Source organism: Hippopotamus amphibius, chromosome 1 (assembly GCF_030028045.1).
Source record: "Hippopotamus amphibius kiboko isolate mHipAmp2 chromosome 1, mHipAmp2.hap2, whole genome shotgun sequence".
NCBI classification, from domain to species: domain Eukaryota; kingdom Metazoa; phylum Chordata; class Mammalia; order Artiodactyla; family Hippopotamidae; genus Hippopotamus; species Hippopotamus amphibius.
In genome coordinates, this window is record NC_080186.1 from 80,408,313 (window position 1) to 80,428,006 (window position 19,694).

Consider the following 19,694-nt stretch of genomic DNA (forward strand, 5'->3'; position numbering starts at 1 on the left):
GTCTAGCTATCAAAAACTTAAATATATCAGCAAAGTTACATTTTTCTTGGAACACTGCAGAGAACATGATTTGTTTTGACATACAATTCTGTATTACTAAAGTTTTAGGTGAGATAGAATTATTAAGCAGTAGATATGCCATAAACTTAGTCAAAGGAGGAACTTATATGTCATCATCACCATCATCATCATCATCACTGTTGTTTTTAATAAAGATATCCTATGTCACATTATTAGAAGGCTATTTGCTTTTTGTTAAGAGAAGTAGGTAAACAGACTGCTACTGAACTTTTTGTTATTAAAGACTTATAAACTGTACATACTTAAAAATGAGAGGTTAAATAGATGATTTATAAGGGGAAAATTTGATATGGATTGCCCACCTAATTGACAAGTTAATAATTGATCAATACTTTGAAAATGAGAGACTTCTGTAAGAAAATTATTATTTGGGGCCTTCACAAAAATTAAGTTAGACAACCACTTCAAGTTTAAAATGTTTATATTTATATTGTTTCACATATATAGACATATTTAACCTACATATTACACAACATATTCATATATAACATGTATGTTGTATATGTTATGCAACACATATATATGTAAAATACACGTAGGCATATTCTAACTAGGAATCTGGATATAGTATTGCATCTCTGGAGCTCACAACTCATGGCTCTCTCTGATTTTAGTCATGACTGGCAACTGAAGGTATATTTCTCTCAAAGAAAAATTTCTGATACTCCTTGTACATTAAAATCTAAGTAAATGAATAGAATTCAGGATTAAAAAAAGAATAGTGATACAGTACCTACAGGTGTTATACAGAAGGTAACACATGTATAGTCCCTATGAAGGTCATATTTCCTTCCTGTCATTCAGGTCTTTTACCACTTGTGTGGATTTGTGGTTTAAAATCTGGCTTTTGCCTACCCCATTACAATAATTTTCTACTTTCTGAAAAGACCCTTCTTTTCTGTCCCAATTCCATACTTCTTCACTCCACATGATTGAGGTACCCAAACTTGTTTAAAATAGATTTAAAGTATTTGAAGAAAATTAATTTAATAATTTTTTAGTAACATTCTATCTAACTCAATTAAAACAAATTCTATAATAACTATATTCCTAACCAAGTACTTCTTAGAGTTATTGTGAAACTTAAGAAATATATAAAATTTAAGAAATTAAAAAAAATAACTTCAAACTAAAGTGCAAATAAGGAACTGAATTCTGCTGAATTACAAAAGGATCACAGATTTAAAAAAAAAAATCATTTCAGCTCATCTAAGAAATATTGGAGAGTACAAAACAGTGGGCAATATCAAAATTAGAAAAAGGACATAAAAAGTCAGGTAAGTAATATGAAAGCTATGAAGTATTTCTAAAAGACATTAAATTTTATATGAAGGTCACAGAATTTGTGAGCTGACAGCATGCCATCTTCTTTTAATCATTAAATTCTCATACTACCTTTTACCTAATTCCTAATTATCGTCAGTATCTTTCCTTGCTCTTGATGTTTTAGATGCAAAACTTCAGTCTTTGTTATACAATCACTATGGCCTACAGATTAATTTTGGAATTGTGTATCAGAGCTGTCCCTTCCTTACTGTGTTCAGGTACCACCCTTGGCTTAGCTGTCCTGACTTTATATCTGGATAACTCTATCAGCCTCTCAATAGTCTCCTTAATTTGAAGCCTCCATACACAATATACAATACAATAGTAGAATAACTTTTATTAAACTATACTTTCATCATGTCATTCCCATATACAAGACCTACAGTAATTTCTTAGTTCCATAATAATGTTAACAACAATATTATTTATGAAAATAAAACTATGTCCCTGGCATTGTGCTAAATGGTTCGGGTTTATATATGTTAGATGATTCAGATCTTTCAAAAACACACTAAATATAATTATTCCCAATATATAGATAAGGAAACTAAAACTCAAAAGGGCTGCTGACTAACTTACCAAAGGTCACCAGTTATTAAGTGACAAAGCTAAAATTCAAACACAGGTCTGTCTATTCAAAGGTTTTAATCAGCACCCTAGAACAGTGCTTGACACAAAGTAGTCATTCAATAAACATCTGTTGTTGTGGGAATTCCCTGGCGGTCCAGCGGTTAGGACTTCAAATTTTCACTGGTGAGGGCCCAGGTTCAACTGCTGGTCGGGGAACTAAGAACCCACAAGCTGTGCTGTGTGGTGTGGCATGCACACATACATACATACATACATACATATACTTGAATAAATGAAATACTATGCTATACTAACGTGGTATATTCTTATTAATGAAATGAAATTCTTTTTTTTAATTCAAGGCCCATTACACTAAGCAAAATAGCTCACATGTGTTACCTTTTTAATGAATATTTGTTGAACTGAACTAAATTAAAGGAACTGTACTGGTATGTGCCCCGTTAATAAGAGCATGAAACAAAATTTCATTATGACTTTAATATAATCCATATTAATATTTATTTATATCTTTCTTTTTACTGGCTAAAATTATAATTATGTATACTTTTCAATAAGATAAACAACAACTATTTAACTAAGTTGATTTTATTAGCACTTTATTTGGGAAATACAGAAGGCTCCCATTGGTGGGAAATAATATTGTTGGAACACTAAATATTGTGTGTGAACATGTTGGACATGCCCACCAAATTGCTTAGGGTGTACAGATTCCTAAACAGTCTGAACAAAATTCCTTGGAGATAATGTTTTAAAATTTTAATATAGAACAAATGTCACTGTCTAGCAATTTAAAGATATAAGGGACTTCAGAGTTCAATAACAAATACAGAGTTGTTATTTGAAACAAAAATGTAGCTCTTGAGAACAATCAGTTCAGTTTTCTAACAGCAGTTATAGTATGTGGTCATAACCATTTTTCCCCCTTTTACAGAGGTCCCTAGATACACATTTTTAATGTATCCTAGCAGTTTCCAGTTAATGTTTTATATTTCTGTAGCTATTATTTTCTGTTGAAAGAAAACTAGTAAAGGCTGAGTCTAGAAAGAGAAAACAAAGGAAGAAGATCAATATTAACACTCTACAAATATTGACTTAGCAAAGTGACTTTGCTGTCTTTCTCTCAGAGGAACTGATATGGAATGAATGATTTATTTATAAGAAACACCTATGAAAAGTCTTTGTTAAACAAAACCAAAAAAATTGCTTGGCAAAGTACATAATTGCATAATCTATTCATCAAGTTCAAAAACTGAAGGTCATCATTTTTAAACTGAAGACCTTTTAATAATATTCTTATTCATCATTTTCGCTTTAAATTTATTAGAACTGGCTTATAGGTAGAAATGTTTGCAATCCACAAAAAACCTCAAAGAATTACTTCATAAACTTTACTTGTTCTCTGTAAACACCAGTTATTAATAAACTTAATGTCAAATTTGTTTTCAGAAAAAGTCATATGTATTGATTTCAAATACTATACCTTTATCGAGTTTGGCTCAGTTAACTTTGAGTTTCGGTTACTATTAGCACCCATGGCAATCGTGAAGGAAACAGATGTTTTGAATTTTCTAGTTGTTGCCAGTAAAGAACTCCTGGTGTCACCTGTGACAAGTAATAGTTATTTAGTCTCACATTATGAAAAGCTGTCAATAAGAAGCCTGTTTCTAAATAGCACAGTTTGAAAGGACGATGTATTAATTTCATTTTCTTTGTTCCTCCTACTGAAATAAGCTCAAAAGTTTTATATTTATCAGGCTTTAATGGCTCCTAATTTGTGATCTACTAATAAGATTCTTTATTTCAATATGTCATCTTTAGCCTGAAATTTTAGTTTTAATAAAATTTAATGAGCATAGCCAAGTTCCATAATAATATTTTACTTCAACAGATTTTTATACCTAAATGAGTCCAGAAATGGTAGCTAACAAAAGTTGGATTTTCATTTGTTTTCTCACTGGTAAGCTAAGATGGAAGGAAAAATTTATCTAAACATGATCCTTAATTCTTGAACAAGAAAAGTAAATACCTTTATTTGAGAATGATTCCTGATCAGTTTTTCTTAGGATTCTAGGTGATAGTTTTGGTACTGGTGATGGGTCCCTTTCAGGGGGCCCTTCCATGTGGCTCCCAAACTGTTGACGCCTCTGTTTACTGTCAACCTCCAATTTTTCTAGCGCAGTTTTGAGACATTGTTCACTGGTTGTCATATATAATTTACAAAACTACAGGAAACAAAAAAGTATTCCAGTGGGTAAAACATTCAATCATACATTTGGGAGAAGAAAGAAAATGCACATTAGTAGGCAAGGGATAGACTGATAGATGGAATATATTTCCTATTGAACTAGGTTACTCATTTTATTTTCTTGAATCAGATTGACCACCCTCGAGTGACCTAGTGAAATGCAGCCATGGTTCAATGAGGAGGGCATACCCTGAATGAAAACAAAATGTTACACAAAGAGAGGTGATTTATTATTATTTTTTTACAAGACGTGTAGACTTGCGTTTGTTCTAAATAATTTTTATGATTATTCCACTCCAGAAAAGGCATATTTCAAAGGAGTCTGTGTGTGTGTGCATGTGTGTGTGTGCACATGTATTTTAATCTGGTTATATTATTTTTAATGTAGCCATCAGATTATAATTGTGGCACTGGAGAGATTAAATTTGAAGTACAGTTAGCACATAGTATATATCATTGTCAATATTTAGAGATGTGCCCCTTTAAAAATACTTCTCCTGTACAGTAAGCAAAGTTACATCAGAATGAGCTTATGTACCTTGATGTAGTCAAATCTGCCATCAGCATTTACATCAGCCAAATTTATTATGGCATTTACTTCTTCTCGAGTCATCTTCTCACCTCTCTGAAAAAAAAAGAATTTATTTTAAAGCAACATGACTATCACTTTGTTATGCAAGGGAGAATGGAAATTAATTTTAATCTTTTCTACAAGTAAGTTTGAATATATGGTTTCATTAAAAAAATCTCAGAATGAATATTATATCAAGCAAGAATGAATCTACTATATGAAATAAAATTTCACAATTTTATTAAATTTTACAAATGTGTGCTGAATTTCAGTTTACTAAATTTCAACAATATATATCATAGATTCAATAATAACTACTATTAAATTTAGAGTAACAATACTTTCTCATGTTGTACCAAGAAACAGAATGGTTCTGAATCTCATTTATACTTTAGTTCTCTTTTACTTATCACATATGAACCTATCACTGATTTACAAAGAGTTCCGGCAGGAAAGAATTACAAAGGAGCACAAGAGGATTATAACATAGGCTCAATTTTATACTTTATCTTTTATTTATAAAGCACCTTTCATTCAGAAGGATCCTTAAGTATTTTACAAACAACATATTATATGTGATTCATTTCACCTGCCAGTGAAATAGTAATTTCTGACGTGGACTTTGGTAGTGAAAGGAAGATTCCAAGTTGTTTTACAAAATACTCATATTACAAAACTGTTTCACAGATCTTACCTTTGTTAGAAGTTTATAAAGATCAGTGTGTAAAATAGAGCCATCATCATTTACATCTAATTGCTTAAATGATTTTAGCAACTCTGCTTTTGAAGTAGGTTTTTCCTTTCTTAAAATTATACAAAAATCATCAAAATTCAGTTTGGCAGTTTGAGGAGTCCAATACTTATTAATGGTCTTTTGGGATGGATTTCTTCCTGCATGCTGAAGAGCTGCCCAATGAAACAAGTGTTATTTGTTACAGTAACATTTGAAATCGGTATTTAAGTGTATTTTTTCCTTTAAGTCTTATATACTACAATATTATACAAAAGTACACAGATACCAATACATTATCTTTGGTGTTGATAATCTAGTGGTATCAATGTATGTCTGACTCAAAAATAAATATACATATATGTTACCAGCTACAGATTCTCAATATATTAATGCCAGAATTAGAGTTTTCCTATTCTGGCAGTTGGTTCTCAACTTACAATGTTTAATTAATATTAAATACTAATTAATGTTTAATCAGATATTAATTAACATTTAATATCTGATTTACCTCATAAGAGTACCTGGAGAAAAAAAAAAGATTAAAAACAGTCACTCAATTTTTTGAGGACACAGGAATAGAGAAAAAAACATAAATTATTACTTTTTCTGGCTCAACAATATCTTAATGAAATGATGAAATCATAAGTTTGAGAATATTACTGTCGACAAGTCATGATATCTAAAATGTTCATCATTGCCAGCTATGAGAGTTTTAAGAACATTAATCATATCCCAAATGATATGCACAAAATGTATCCTATTTGCAGTTACGGCCCTGCTAAAAATCAAGAATGTCGACAAACTTTGAGAGAAGTCTATTACAGAGATGCAATGGTCAAATTACTTTTCATTTTTAACCAGAACATTTAAAAAATAGTTCTATAACCAGTTATTTATAAGACATTCCTACTTTAAAAGCCATGCCCTTACAACTATCAATATGAGAGGCAAAGAATTATAATGTGAGAAAGGCTCTGTATATTTGCATGTCATACCACACTAAAATATAATGGATTTAAACAACTACAGATATTTTGCACAGTCGAATAGGAGTAAACTGATAATTTGCAAATAGACTAATCTCTAGATATTAAGATTAATATCCTAACACTATCTAAAATGATCCAATAATGTTTCCTAAGTACCACAGACTAACAGAATTTTAAAAGGTATAACTGTCTTGAATTATGCTACAAACCTCTATGATAAAGCCTTCTACTGGATATTTCCAACTATCTTGGGTGAGATTTCACAAGATCTATGTATTGTCAATCAGCATTAAAAATTGATAATCTAGATAAGCTGTCCCCAACATTTTTGCCACCAGGGACTAGTTTCATGGAAGACAATTTTTCCACGGATGGGGGGTGGAGATGGTTCAGGTGGTAATGAGAGTGATGGAGAGAGATGGGAAGCAGCAGATGAAGCTTCATCGGCTCACTCGCCACTCACCTCCTGCTGTGTGGCCCACTTCCTAATAGGCCACAGACCGCTACTGGACTGGGGCCCGGGGGTTGGGGATCCCTGATCTACATATTCTACAACATAATAAGGAATAATATACATAAAACAATTTAACTTAAGAAATATCCTCAAGGAAATAGAAACCATATCAAGGCAATAAAATGCAGACTTGTGTGAGTCCATTATATTGAACATTCATTGAATGCAAGAATAATATGATCTGATTTTTTATTTTTAAAAATACAAGCTTCTTGGTTCCTAAGAATTTTTATAATCTAAATAGGAAGTCCACAACTGAAGTATAAAATTGCTACTTGTGGTCAATATTTATTGTTAATAACATATTAGAAGTTCATGGACTAAAATAAATGTTCCCATCCTCCAGATTATGCCAGTGCATTGTACCTAGATAACTTAAAACTTTTGTACAGAAACAGAAACAAGATCATCAACTAGAGGTGACTCTCAGAGTTAACAAAAATTGTAGCTATAGCAATTGCCATCTTCCATTCACCTAGAAAGCTTTTGTAGAAATTTATAACAGTGGAGATAACATGGTTTTTTTTAACTTCCACAGGTTTATTTTGGAGGTAGACAAAGGCCCTAATTATCACGCTGCCCTAAGAATAAAAGATAACTACTCTGCCTAGTGTATAAGTGGACAGTTCTTTAATTCATCTATCAAGAGAATCACAAAAAAGGCATATGTGTTTTAGGATTCCATCCCCAGCCAACCTCCACCATTTAAAATCTGGGAATACAAGTAGGACCTAAATGAAGTTGTAATTTGAAGCAAAAGTCCATGTGAAAAAAAAGGTATTTTCTGTCCAGCTCTGGGAAGATAGATGTGTAACTCCTTCCCACAAGTGGCAGCTCAAATGCTTGCTGCTATCTTCAACAACAAAATATTTGTAAAATGTACTGTTAAGTTGTTTAAAAAAACAACCTTCTCAGAATAAAATCAATTATGCCAAAACATGTATTAACTAGACATTCCTATACCTAAGAAATAGGTACATAATACTAACCTAACTTTATTTTTGTTTTAAGTTGCCTCAAATCATTTCTTTTTTTTTTTAATTTATTCATTTATTTTATTTATTTGTTGGCTGTACTGGGTTTTCATTGCTGCATATGGGCTTTCACTAGTTGCTGCAAGCGGAGGCTATTCTTCATTGTGGTGCACAGGCTCCTCATTGTGCTGGCTTCTCTTGTTGCAGAGCACGAGCTCTAGGCACGTGGGCTTCAATAGTTGCAGCACACGGGCTCCATAGTTGTGGCTCACGGGCTCTAGAGCACAGGCTCTGCAGTTGTGGCACATGGACTTAGTTGCTCCGCAGCATGTGGAATCTTCCCAGAGCAGGGCTCGAACCCGTGTCCGCTGCATTGGTAGGCAGATTCTTAACCACTGCGCCACCTAGGAAGTCCCTAACCTAACTTTAATCTTTAATTTTAGAATTAGTTGGAGCTCATTATTAAGTCCAATAACAGTGAAAGCACTATGTAATTGTAGATGTTAAAAGGTTTACACCAAAATACTGATCTTTTGCCAAGGTTTACATTAAGCTTTGACATGACTTTATAATACCTGTATTATTTGTAAGTTGGGAAAAAAAGGAATTCTAAAGTTCTGGTAATGGTACTGCTTCATCCTATTTTGAAATGGAATGTCAAAGCACATGTTATGTGCATAGGTGGCAGAAGGATATAGACGAAAGCCACAAAAGTTTAAGAAAGACATCACTGGTTCACGCAGTTTTTTAAAAATCTAGATTATGTGAAGTCAATCATTACAATTTTACAAAGAATAGTCCACCATAAAACCAAAAGTTGAAAAGATAAAACACTGTATTATCCTCCTAGATAATTCAATAAGACCAATAGCACCTTAGTAGTATATACTCATTAATTTACAAACCAAAAGCCACAGTAGCAGAAGGCATGTTAAACTTTTAAACTTAGTATATTCATGATCTCAGCCAATTTTCAAAAGAATAAAGAGAAAAAACTAAAATTATAGTTTATAGTAAAATACAAATTTTAATCCTTTCAATTTTTATATTTCCCAAAATGGATTTCCTCAAATAGATATCTTATTACATACAAATCCAAGTTGTTGTTGCAAAAATATGTCAGACTTTTTATTTCAGGAAACTGCTTCTAAAGTTGGCAAAATAACTCAATTTCTCTACTTATAAAGTTATTAGCCTGATGAAACTGACATGAGTATAGTATTATCTGGTATTGTTGTTTACCACTCTCTCGAGACTAAGGACCTCCAAGTCATTTGACACACCTATTAAGGACCAAATTCACTGTTTTGGGGGATATCTGCACCAGAAGAGTTTGAAATATAATGGAAAACACAACCATAAAAAATCTATAGGATGCAGAAAAAGCAGTTATTATAGGGAAGTTCATAGCGATACAGCCCTTCCTCAAAACACAAGAAAAATCTCCAATAAACAACCTAATCTACCACTTAAAAGAACTAGAAAAAGAAGAACAAACAAAACCTTAAGTCAGCAGAAGGAAGGAAGTAATAAAAATCAGAGAGGAAATAAATAAAATAGAGATTAAAAAAATAGAAAAAGTCAATAAAACCAAAAGCTGGTTCTTTGAAAGGATAAACAAGACTGACAAACTTCTGGCCAGGCTCACAAAGAAGAAGAGAGAACATAAATAAACAAAATAAGAAATGAAAAAGGAGACATAACAACTGATACCACAGAAATACAAAATAAGGGAATACTATGAATAATCATATGCCAACAAATTTGACAACCTAGAAGAAATGGACAAATTTCTAGAAACATACAGCCCAGCAAAATTAAATCAGGAAGAAATAGATAATTTGAACAGATGGATCACTAAAATTGTAACAGAATCTGTAATTTTAAAACTCCCTACAAACAAAAGTCCAGGACCAGATGGCTTCACAGGAGAATTCTACCAAACATACAAAGAAGAACTTATACCAATCCTTCTCAAACTCTTTCAAAAAGTTAAAGAGGAGGGAACACTTCCAAGGACATTCAATGAAGCCACCACCATCCTGATACCAAAACCAGACAAAGACATCACCAAAAAAGGAAATTATAGGCCAATATCTTTGATGAATATCGATGCAAAAATTCTCGACAAAATATTAGCAAAACGAATCCAGCAACACATAAAAAAGATGCACCACGACCAAGTGGGATTCATTCCAAGTTCACAAGGATGGCTCAACATATGCAAATCAATCCATTTTGTTTATGATACGCCACATAAACAAAAGTAAAAAACCACATGATCATCTCAATAGATGCAGAAGAAGCATTTGAAAAAACTCAACATCCATTCATGATAAAAACTCTTACTAAAGTGAGTATAGAGGGAACATATCTCAAAATAGTAAAAACTATTTATAACAAACCCATAGCCAATATAATACTCAATGGTGAAAAGTTGAAAACCTTTCTGCTAAAATCTGGAACAAGACAAGCATGCCCACTCTCACCACTTCTTTTCAACATAGTATTGAAAGTCCTATCCACAGCAATTGGACAAGAAAAAGAAATAAAAGGTATCCAAGTTGGAAGGGAAGAGGTAAAACTGTCATTATATGCAGATGATATGATACCATATATAGAAAACCCTAAAGACTCCACATGAAAACTACTAGAACTGATTAACAAATTCAGTAAGATAGCAGGATACAAGTTTAACATACAGAAACCGGTTGCATTTCTTTTACGCCAACAATGAGTAGGAGTTTGAGATTAGCAGATGCAAACTGGTATATATAGAATGGATAAACAACAGGGAACTATATTCAATATCCTGTGATAAACCACAATGAAAAAGAATATGAAAAAGAATATGTGTGTATATATATGTGTATATATATGTATGTATAACTGAGTCACTTTGCTGTACAGCAGTCATTAACACATCATAATTCAACTGTACTTCAATAAAAAATAAATTAAAAGAAATACAATGGAAAGAAGCAAAAAAAAGACCAACTCTCTTAAACCCTCAGCCCTCAAAATCAGAACAAAACCGAGAATTCTTAATTTTCTTTTAAAATGTCACTTATTTCCTAATAGTGCTTGTTTACAATCATTCAACCCCCCCCCCACACACATATATTATTTATATTTTCCCTAGTGTAGGTCAAATTCAGACTAGTGATTCCATTGCCAAAAGTGTTTTAATTCTATTATTGTAAATCTTAAAGTACTAAGATAAGAATTTTTAAAATATTTTTAAGCAAGTAATTGACAGAAGTTTTAATAATACTAATCTAGTCTATACAAACATTGAAAGTTTTATTTTGAAATCTCTAGATTATATAGCTATATAAAATGGCACAGAAGCATAATATAGTTCCATTGCTCAAGCTTAACTAAGAAATTGGAATGATTCAACAATGTAATTCTAATTGCAGTCTTTCTGATCTATTAACTTTCAACAAATAAGGCAAACTACTTAAGTTTTTTAGAAAATTTACCTAAGTAAAGTTGATCTTTAGAAATAATGTTATCTAGGCTGCTTCTGAAAACAGTTAAGTAGGCAGCTCTGCAATTCACATAAAATATCTCTTCTTCAGTTAGTGGAAATTTCTTTGATCGAGGACTCTCTGAAAGCGTTGATTTCTGACTGGAGAAAGCTGCATCACTTCCTGGACTGATGGCCATTCTATTAGAAAATAATTTAAAATTTTGTTTTAGTCAATGTTAATCCTAAATGCAAACGTCACTTTGCCTTTCAAATTGGCGGGGGTGGGGGTGGGAATCAAGACATCAAGGTTTTTATATGTGCAAAAAAAATGTACATTATAATATGCATATGGTTATATCATTATATGTTAAACTAGAATAAGCCTTTGGCAGTTGATTTCTAAATATATATATATATAAGCGAGCCAAAAAAACAAAACCAAAACAAAGATGTAACATAAATACAAAAGAAGACTTACAGGGCAAAGGAAAAGCATACATCTATTCTCTCAAAATTAGAGGACAGTCAGTTGAGACTCTTCACAGGGTGGTCATGAGGATTAAGTAAATTAACACATGTGAATCATATAGAATAGTGCCTGGCACATAATAAGTGCTAAGTAAACTGTAGGTAGAGTGAAACTCCACCATAATGAGAATTTGAATATAATGTGATTGGCAGTTGGGATCCATCTCCACAGCAGCATCAACCAGGTCATTTCACTAACATCTCAATAATACAGCCCCACATTTTAAATGACTGAATTTTAAAAATCCCATTTATAGCATTATCCAAGGTTCTGTGTTCTGTTACTATCAATAATAATATTAATAATAATAACAATAATAATTTGGGGGGCATATAGCACCTCTGCTCATAAGATCTTAAAGAACTGCCATACATCTTGATTTATACCTATTACATTGGTCAGGGGTTTTTTTTGCCCGTTTTACAGATAAGGAAATTGAGAGACAGAGATGTCACCCAGCTAATAGTTAGTAGCAGAAGGCAGTAAATTTCGATAACAGTTTCTTCTTTTTTAATGTGAATGAAGGCTTCTTCTACAACAGTTAGTATGAGGCACTAAATTGTGCTGGAGGTCTAACAGCTTCCAACATTATTTTACCCAGCTTTGACTTCTAAAAATAGATTCCAACCTAATAAATTGAATATTTCAAGTTCAACAAAAAGACGACACAGGTAGGGTCCCCTTCAGGACTCATTGGATTCTTACTCAGGAGGCCTAAATCACTTGCACCTTCTTGAATTATATAGGTCTTTTACACTTGGGAAAGAAAGATAATAATCGCTTATCATGGATGAAGTACCCTATTTATAATACACAGACCGCCTGCCTGACACTTTCATCTTACACCAGCTTTAGAAGGACCCCATAGGGATGTGGTGTCACAGTCTGGTTACTTCAAATTGGTATCACTATAATTAAGCATCACAGTTTTAAACACACATGCGTGCACTCATCTCCTCACAAATGTGAAAGAAAACTGTTCCAATAAGGAAGGGAGTATGAACGTTCATTTTGCAGCCAGCAATTTAAAAATCTAAGTATTTTTTGAAGACTGTCCTCGAATGCTCTTTCCAAATAAGGTGACTCCTCACGTGGAAATCCCACGGCAGAAATGTTCCAGAATTCTATTTTTTCCCTCTCTGCAACGAGAGACTAAATTGAAACTTAAATAAATATATAATTGCACCCCTCAGGCTTGGAAACCTCCTGTATTTAAAACTCCAGCCCGAGACCAAGACAGGGGCCTAGAGAGTACATTGCAGCAAACGGCTCCATAAATAACCAGCCACACAACAGCAAGAAAAATAAACTGTGAACAAGCGCCTAAGGCTTCTAAAGGGCCAAGTAAAAACAGAGAGCCATCCAACCACCGTTCCTACACAGTAAAATACGTTCACAGCTGATCTCGGGCAACATCTCTCTATTTTTGTATATCTCTGGGAATAAAACTGCATTTATATGTACATTTTAAGTACAGACATGGAACAAGTGTACGTATGACAGAGAAGTAAAAGATGCAGGTGGAGAAAAGGAAGCCGAACCGTGAGGAACGGACTGGGCGAAGAGACAGAGAGAGAGAGAGAGCTGCTTGCTACCTAATTGCAGGTCACAAACGAGAAAGCGCAGCCAATTCTCCTCACGGATTCCGCGATCCTCTCACAGCGGCCGGCCGGTCCTCGGCCTTCTTTTAATTCCCATGGCAACCGCACCTCTCCGCCACCGGAAACAAGATACGGAGCACTTCCCCAAATGGTCCGGCTAGAAATCTAGGGATAGTTACTCCAGAGCGAACAGAGATGGCTCTGTCTCTCTTCTATAGGGGGCCTTCAGGTCAGAGTCGTGAGAGAGGGTCCTGCGTTGCCCTGGCAGGGACTAGGTGCTCTCCTATGCGTAGACTCTCCTCCCCCCTTCCCAGCATACACTGGGATCCCTTGTCGGTGGGGGAGTGTTTCCGGCGGGCCGCGTTGAGTGTTGCACAGCGTCGAGTGCCCGTTCGCCCGCTCTTTTCAGGGCGAACTGTTTCCCCGCGAAGGTTCAAAGTTTTTGGCAGAGGTTGCTCAGGGGTTTTATCCAGCGACAGGAGTGCGTCCCTGAATGTCGAAATGCCGTAAGTAGCTCCTGCCCGGGTGTTGCTGTGTTTGGGCCCCTCTGTGAGCAAAACGAATAGATATTATGTAGTCCCAAACCCTTTTTTGCCCTGCTTTTCCCATGTTTTCTATGTCTCTTCTTTCGACAGTTCCTCGTGTTTGGTTCCCTCAACCCACCTCTGCTTCTCTTCCAACCTTACTTATCCGGTAGTATTTGTCCACTTTAATTCTGATTCTCCAAGGCTGTTGACAGATTTTATAGGATGTGGGCTATATTTAGTGATGTATTGCTTGAAATAATTTCACATATGGTTAGCATGCGGAGAATAGGACAGAGTAGATTGCAACACGCCGTATAATTTGATAAAGCCCTTTAATGCCTAGATTAGTATGGTGAGTTCATATCAACTTGTGGCAGAACTCATGAACCGGGTCCCAAGAGACCTGAATTCCAGATTTCAAACGAGGAAGTATAGTCAATCCCGTAAAGATCTGTCCAACATTGAGAGAGTCACTTAATTAACTCCAGGCTTCAGTTTTCTTGCTTATCACTGCCCTATAGAAACTTTTTTTTTTTTAACCTCAGTAAAGAACTTTTTCTTTGGGGTGGGTGTGGGAATAATATATAACACATGAAATTCTCTCCCTACCTTTTGCCCCAGGCTGATTTAGGTACCCCCTCTTGTGCACTTCTAGAGTAACTTATTTCTCTGTTACTTTCAGGTTTGAGCAAACGCAAAGTAGCACAGGGTGGGAGGAGGGACATCTGTATCAAATAGGAATTTACATGAAAGTGGAAAGATTTGCAGAAATAATAACCTACATTTATTGAATGTTTAATTATGATTTGGGTACTGTGTTTAGCAACTTACCAACATTTTCTCATTGAATCTTAAAAAGGACCTTGGGAGGTAGGTGCTTCTGTTATCTCTACTTTCCAGATAAGGGTACTCAGTACCTAGTAAGGTATCCTACACACAGGTATTAATAAATATATGTTTAACTTATACCCTTAAAAGTTATGGATTATTAAAGAGGTTTTCCTTTTCCCAAAATGACGGAAAAAGACCTGCCTTCACTAGACTCACACTAGAAAAGTAACCCACATAGCACTTCTACAAAGCTGTGAGGATAAAGTAACAAAATCCCTGCCAAATAGAAATACAATGGAAACTGGTGTGTGTTTGCTTAACAAGTAGTGATACTTTCTGAACTGTGCTCCTGTTCTGCTATAGATAGTAGGGAACCCAAAAAAACCTCTTAAATGTGGACCTTTTGGACAACTGTTTCCTTAACATATTAACAGGTACCTGTTATATTAGGAGAGTCTGTAGTAATTATATTTTGACAATAAATACATGTTAAAGTTGAGGTTGACATCTTAAATATATAGCAACTTTACTGAGCTTATTTTGGCAAAGTGATTTAAGACCAAATTAATGGTTAAATAATGCAAAAGTATTTTAGTAGAGGATCTCCACAATTGTTAATAAACTTTTATTTTTCAATGTGGTTAAACTGCAAGGTGACAAATGGTGGTGCAAAAAATCATCTTGGCAAGTTGCACGTGAAAGTAGTAGGTTTTTAAAGTGATGTTGAGATGATGACTTTTTGGTATGCACTTGGTATTTTTGGTGTGGGATTGTGTAACCTATCTCTTTTCTAATTTTTTTGAACCTTGACAGGAAAAAAACAATGAGTAATTGTGGAACTATACATGGCCTAAATTAATCTAAAATAAATAATAAAGAACAAATGTCCAATACCAATAGAGTGGATGGATGAATCTTAAAAACATACTGGGTGAAAGAACCAATTTGTAGAAAACTACATATAGCATATTATCTTTATAAATAAAGCTTAAGAACAAGCAAAAAAACTTTAATTTAGGATTTTGTATGTATATGAAAAGACTGTTAAGGGAAGGAAAACAGGGAAATGATAAATACAAAATTTAGTTTAATGGTTGCCTTCTGGGGAAAGCAGATGGAATAGAGAAGGAGCATACAGGTGTATCCATCCATATTGGTAATGATCTAGTTCTTAAATTGTGTGGTTATGGGTGTTTATTTTCTTATTATGCTTCATAACGTGATCATTATACATGTATTCTTAGGATGCACCAAATACTACTTAAGATATTTTTAAAGGATTTAGAGATTACTTATCTTGAATTAAATTCTCAGTAAGTATAGTTTTCTCTGCCTTCTCTTTGGTCCTATAAGGCAGATACTATCTTGGAACTGGGAAAACAAATGATTTGGATAAATGCTATTCCTGATTTCATTAGGCTAATCATCATCCCTTTCAAATTTGCTCCTCCTCTGTGTACATTATAAAATTAGTGGCATCATCATTTCTCTATCTAGGTTGAAATGTTAATTTTTTAATTTTTATTTTTTGGATTTGAAGACTTTGAAGTAAGGCAAACCAGGGTTTGAATCTTGGTTCTGCTACTTTACCAACTGTGTGACCCTTAGATTGTTACTCATTGAGCTCATGGTAAACATTAATAGAATGATAAAGTTGCTGCTTTGAAGAGATTTCATCTTGTATAGACAAATTTTATACCAGGTTTATATTTGCATAATACTAAAGTCAAACATACTTTTGTAATAGCTCTTTCTATAAATAATCAAATCCCCTTCTAGTGCTTCCTCCCCTCCACCCCCCCCCCACTAATATTTTTTCCTTTACAAAGACTCAAGTATCACTTGCTTAGTCTTTCTAATTAGTGTAGATTATTATGCTAATTCAGCCAAGGACATTCCATCTATTCCTGTAAGAGTTAATTTTTTTCTGTTCCAAGCTATAGACTGAATGAAGGTTATAAAGTTGGAATAGCTTTAGTGTTGGAGGAAACTATTTTTAACAGTATTTCTGTGGGATCCATTCTGATGATGTATTCATAAAAACCTGAGCGTTTTCTGAGAGAACTTTAAAGTATGCAAGTATGCTTTATTTTTCCTGATAAAGGAAAATGAATATAAGAATATTCTGGATCTGAAGCTATTTTATTGCACCTATTTGGGTTTGTAGTCATGCTGGTGATAGTGCCAAATACAATGATTTTTATTGTTGTGGGGGGTGGAATGATGTGTCAGGTCAAGTAAAAGTTAAACATTTAATAAGCATCCTTTGAATCATAGTAGATAGTCAAAGTTCTATAAATTCATTTACTTTAAAAGTACAGTACAGGGACTTCCTAGGTAGCGCAGTGGTTAAGAATCCGCCTGCCAATGCAGGGGATGTGGGTTTGGTCCCTGCTCCAGGAAGATCCCACATGCCGTGGAACAACTAAGCCCCTGCACCACAACTGTTGAGCCTGTGCTCTAGAGCCCGTGAGCCACAACTATTGAGCCCATGTGCCACAACTACTGAAGCTTGCATGCCTAGAGCCTGTGCTTTGCAACAAGAAAAGCCACCACAATGAGGAGTAGCCCTTGCTTGCTGCAACTAGAGAAAGCCCCTTTGCAGCAACGAAGACCCAATACAACCAATAAATAAGTAAATAATAAAATAAATAAATGCATAAATTTATTTTAAAAATATAAAAAAAGTATAGTACATTTTAAAAGAAGATTGAAGTTGGTAGTACTTGATATAAGCATGAAAAACATGAATTTTAAATATAATTCTTTCCTGCTTGTAAAGGTCAGCAAAAACATAAAGACAGAGATGAGGAAGCTATAATACAGATATAAGCATGAAAAACATGAATTTTAAATATAATTCTTTCCTGCTTGTAAAGGTCAGCAAAAACATAAAGACAGAGATGAGGAAGCTATAATAATAGTGGCATGAGGGACTGCCCTCATATGACAGACTAGAATCTCTCAGACTTTATCAGTCAAAAGAACTTGACCCTGAATAAATAATTTTTTTTATTGTGTTCTTGAACTTGTAGGAAGTTAAAGCTCAAGGGGTAATACAAAAATAGCTAAAACCAGATCTGTAATCAGTAAGCACAGATGAAAGGCAGATTGCGCTGAATATAAATACGGATATCCATATTGTGCTTGATAGACTAAGCCTTGGGCTACAGGCAAGGTAAGGAGGTTAAACTTGAGACTTTACATTTAAGCTTGGAAGGGAGTTGAAATGATCCTAGTTGGTAGTAGTGAAATGATCCCTTGGCTAGTAGTGAAATTAAATATATGTCTTTGGAGGAAGCATTGAGGCCCCCACTTTTTCCCCAGGTTAAGATCAACCAAATATCCAAAATCTAGATAAACAAACATAAAAGGAAACAAACTACCATAAGTGAAAGTTAAAACACATAGTAATCAATAGATTTAGATCCCAGAAACTTTATACAATGGAGTTATCTGAGATACAATATGAAATAATTGAACAGAATACTTAAATAAAAAGTTGAATCACAAAAATTAGCAAATAATGAAACTACCCAAAATGACCAGGCAAATTTTAAACTACGGTGATGAAAATGTTTAGAAATAAAAAAAATAATAATATAATTGTTGAAATAAAAGCTCAGTAGATAGACTTCCATGTTACAATAGATTATATTGAACTGAAACTTCCATAGATAACAATTTTGAACTCTGGGCAAAATATTAAAAACAACTTCTTGAAGGCACTGGAAAGCAACCATAGTAGGCAGAAATTGGAGGGGAGTTGACCCTTGAAAGAAGGGAACTACAGTGTGCAGAGTTTGCATTTATATTGTTTTATCCAAGGGCAGTCCATATGATGTAATACAGCTAGAACTCAAGGAGAAAGCTCCAGTTTTACTGGTTTGAAGAGTTGGGATAAGAGCCTGGGATTACCAGAATTGCTGGAAAATAAAGAGAAAATCCTAAAAAGAGGGTAGCCCTAAAATCTGGTTATAAACTGCCAAAATCCTTGCTGGGTCCCTTAACTGCACATGGGTTAGGGATTCTCCATGAAGCCCAGGAGGAAGCAACAGCTGGGATGCTGAAAGAATTGAACAGTGATTTCAGCTGCTGTTTATCACTGGGGAGTTTGAGTTTATTCAGGTTAAATGCCTGCTAGAACAAAACAACACTGTTAAGAGTAAGAAAACAGAATTCAGAGTCTCTGTCATATCATCTACAGTGTCCAAAACGTTATAAAATAATACCAGACATGCAAAGAAACAAAATATGACTCATCGTTGAGAGTCAGTTGAAATTAACCCCAAGATGACCTAGATTTTAGAATTAGCAGACAAGCACCTACTATAAATATATTCAAGAACTTAAAGGAAAAAAAATGATCATAATGAAAGAACACATGGGGAATGTCAGAAGAGAAAAAGAAGCAATGGAAATTCTGTATTTGAAAAGTACACTACCTAGAATGAAAATATTTACGGTGTGGGCTTCATAGCCCAAGAAAAGAACTTGAAGATAGAGTAATAGCAATGATCTAGTTGAAAAAACAAAATGCAGAGCTTTAGTGACTTCTGGGACAATATCAAGTGGTCTAATATATGTAAGTAGAGCCCTAGAAACAGAAGAGAATGGGAATGAAATAAAAAATATATGTATTTTAAGAAATAATGGCTTCTGAGATAGGATTAAGATGGCGGAGTAGGAGGATGTGTGCTCACTCCC

At 34.1% G+C, this 19,694-nt stretch overlaps 2 protein-coding genes across 6 annotated transcripts in view; one reads left to right on the forward strand and one right to left on the reverse strand.

Annotated features, from left to right (window-relative positions):
* Positions 1-13,756, reverse strand: part of EFCAB7 (EF-hand calcium binding domain 7) — a 58,880-nt gene extending 45,124 nt beyond the window's left edge. The window contains exons 1-6 of the mRNA XM_057717476.1: positions 13,624-13,756; positions 11,510-11,697; positions 5,509-5,720; positions 4,782-4,868; positions 4,025-4,220; positions 3,479-3,600 (exon numbers count right to left, since the gene is read on the reverse strand). Coding sequence (XP_057573459.1) covers positions 3,479-3,600; positions 4,025-4,220; positions 4,782-4,868; positions 5,509-5,720; positions 11,510-11,696 — 804 coding nt within the window. The 5' untranslated portion in view covers position 11,697; positions 13,624-13,756. The remainder of the gene's footprint in view (positions 1-3,478; positions 3,601-4,024; positions 4,221-4,781; positions 4,869-5,508; positions 5,721-11,509; positions 11,698-13,623) is intronic.
* Positions 13,757-14,022: 266 nt separating this feature from the next.
* The window catches only part of ITGB3BP (integrin subunit beta 3 binding protein), a 94,545-nt gene continuing 88,873 nt past the window's right edge, over positions 14,023-19,694 (forward strand). For all 5 annotated transcript variants that reach the window (XR_009050223.1, XR_009050222.1, XM_057717510.1 and 2 more), the window contains exon 1: positions 14,023-14,135. Coding sequence is in view for 3 of the 5 variants with exons in the window: in XM_057717510.1 (XP_057573493.1) it covers positions 14,131-14,135 (5 nt within the window). In the remaining 2 variants the exon portion in view is untranslated. The remainder of the gene's footprint in view (positions 14,136-19,694) is intronic.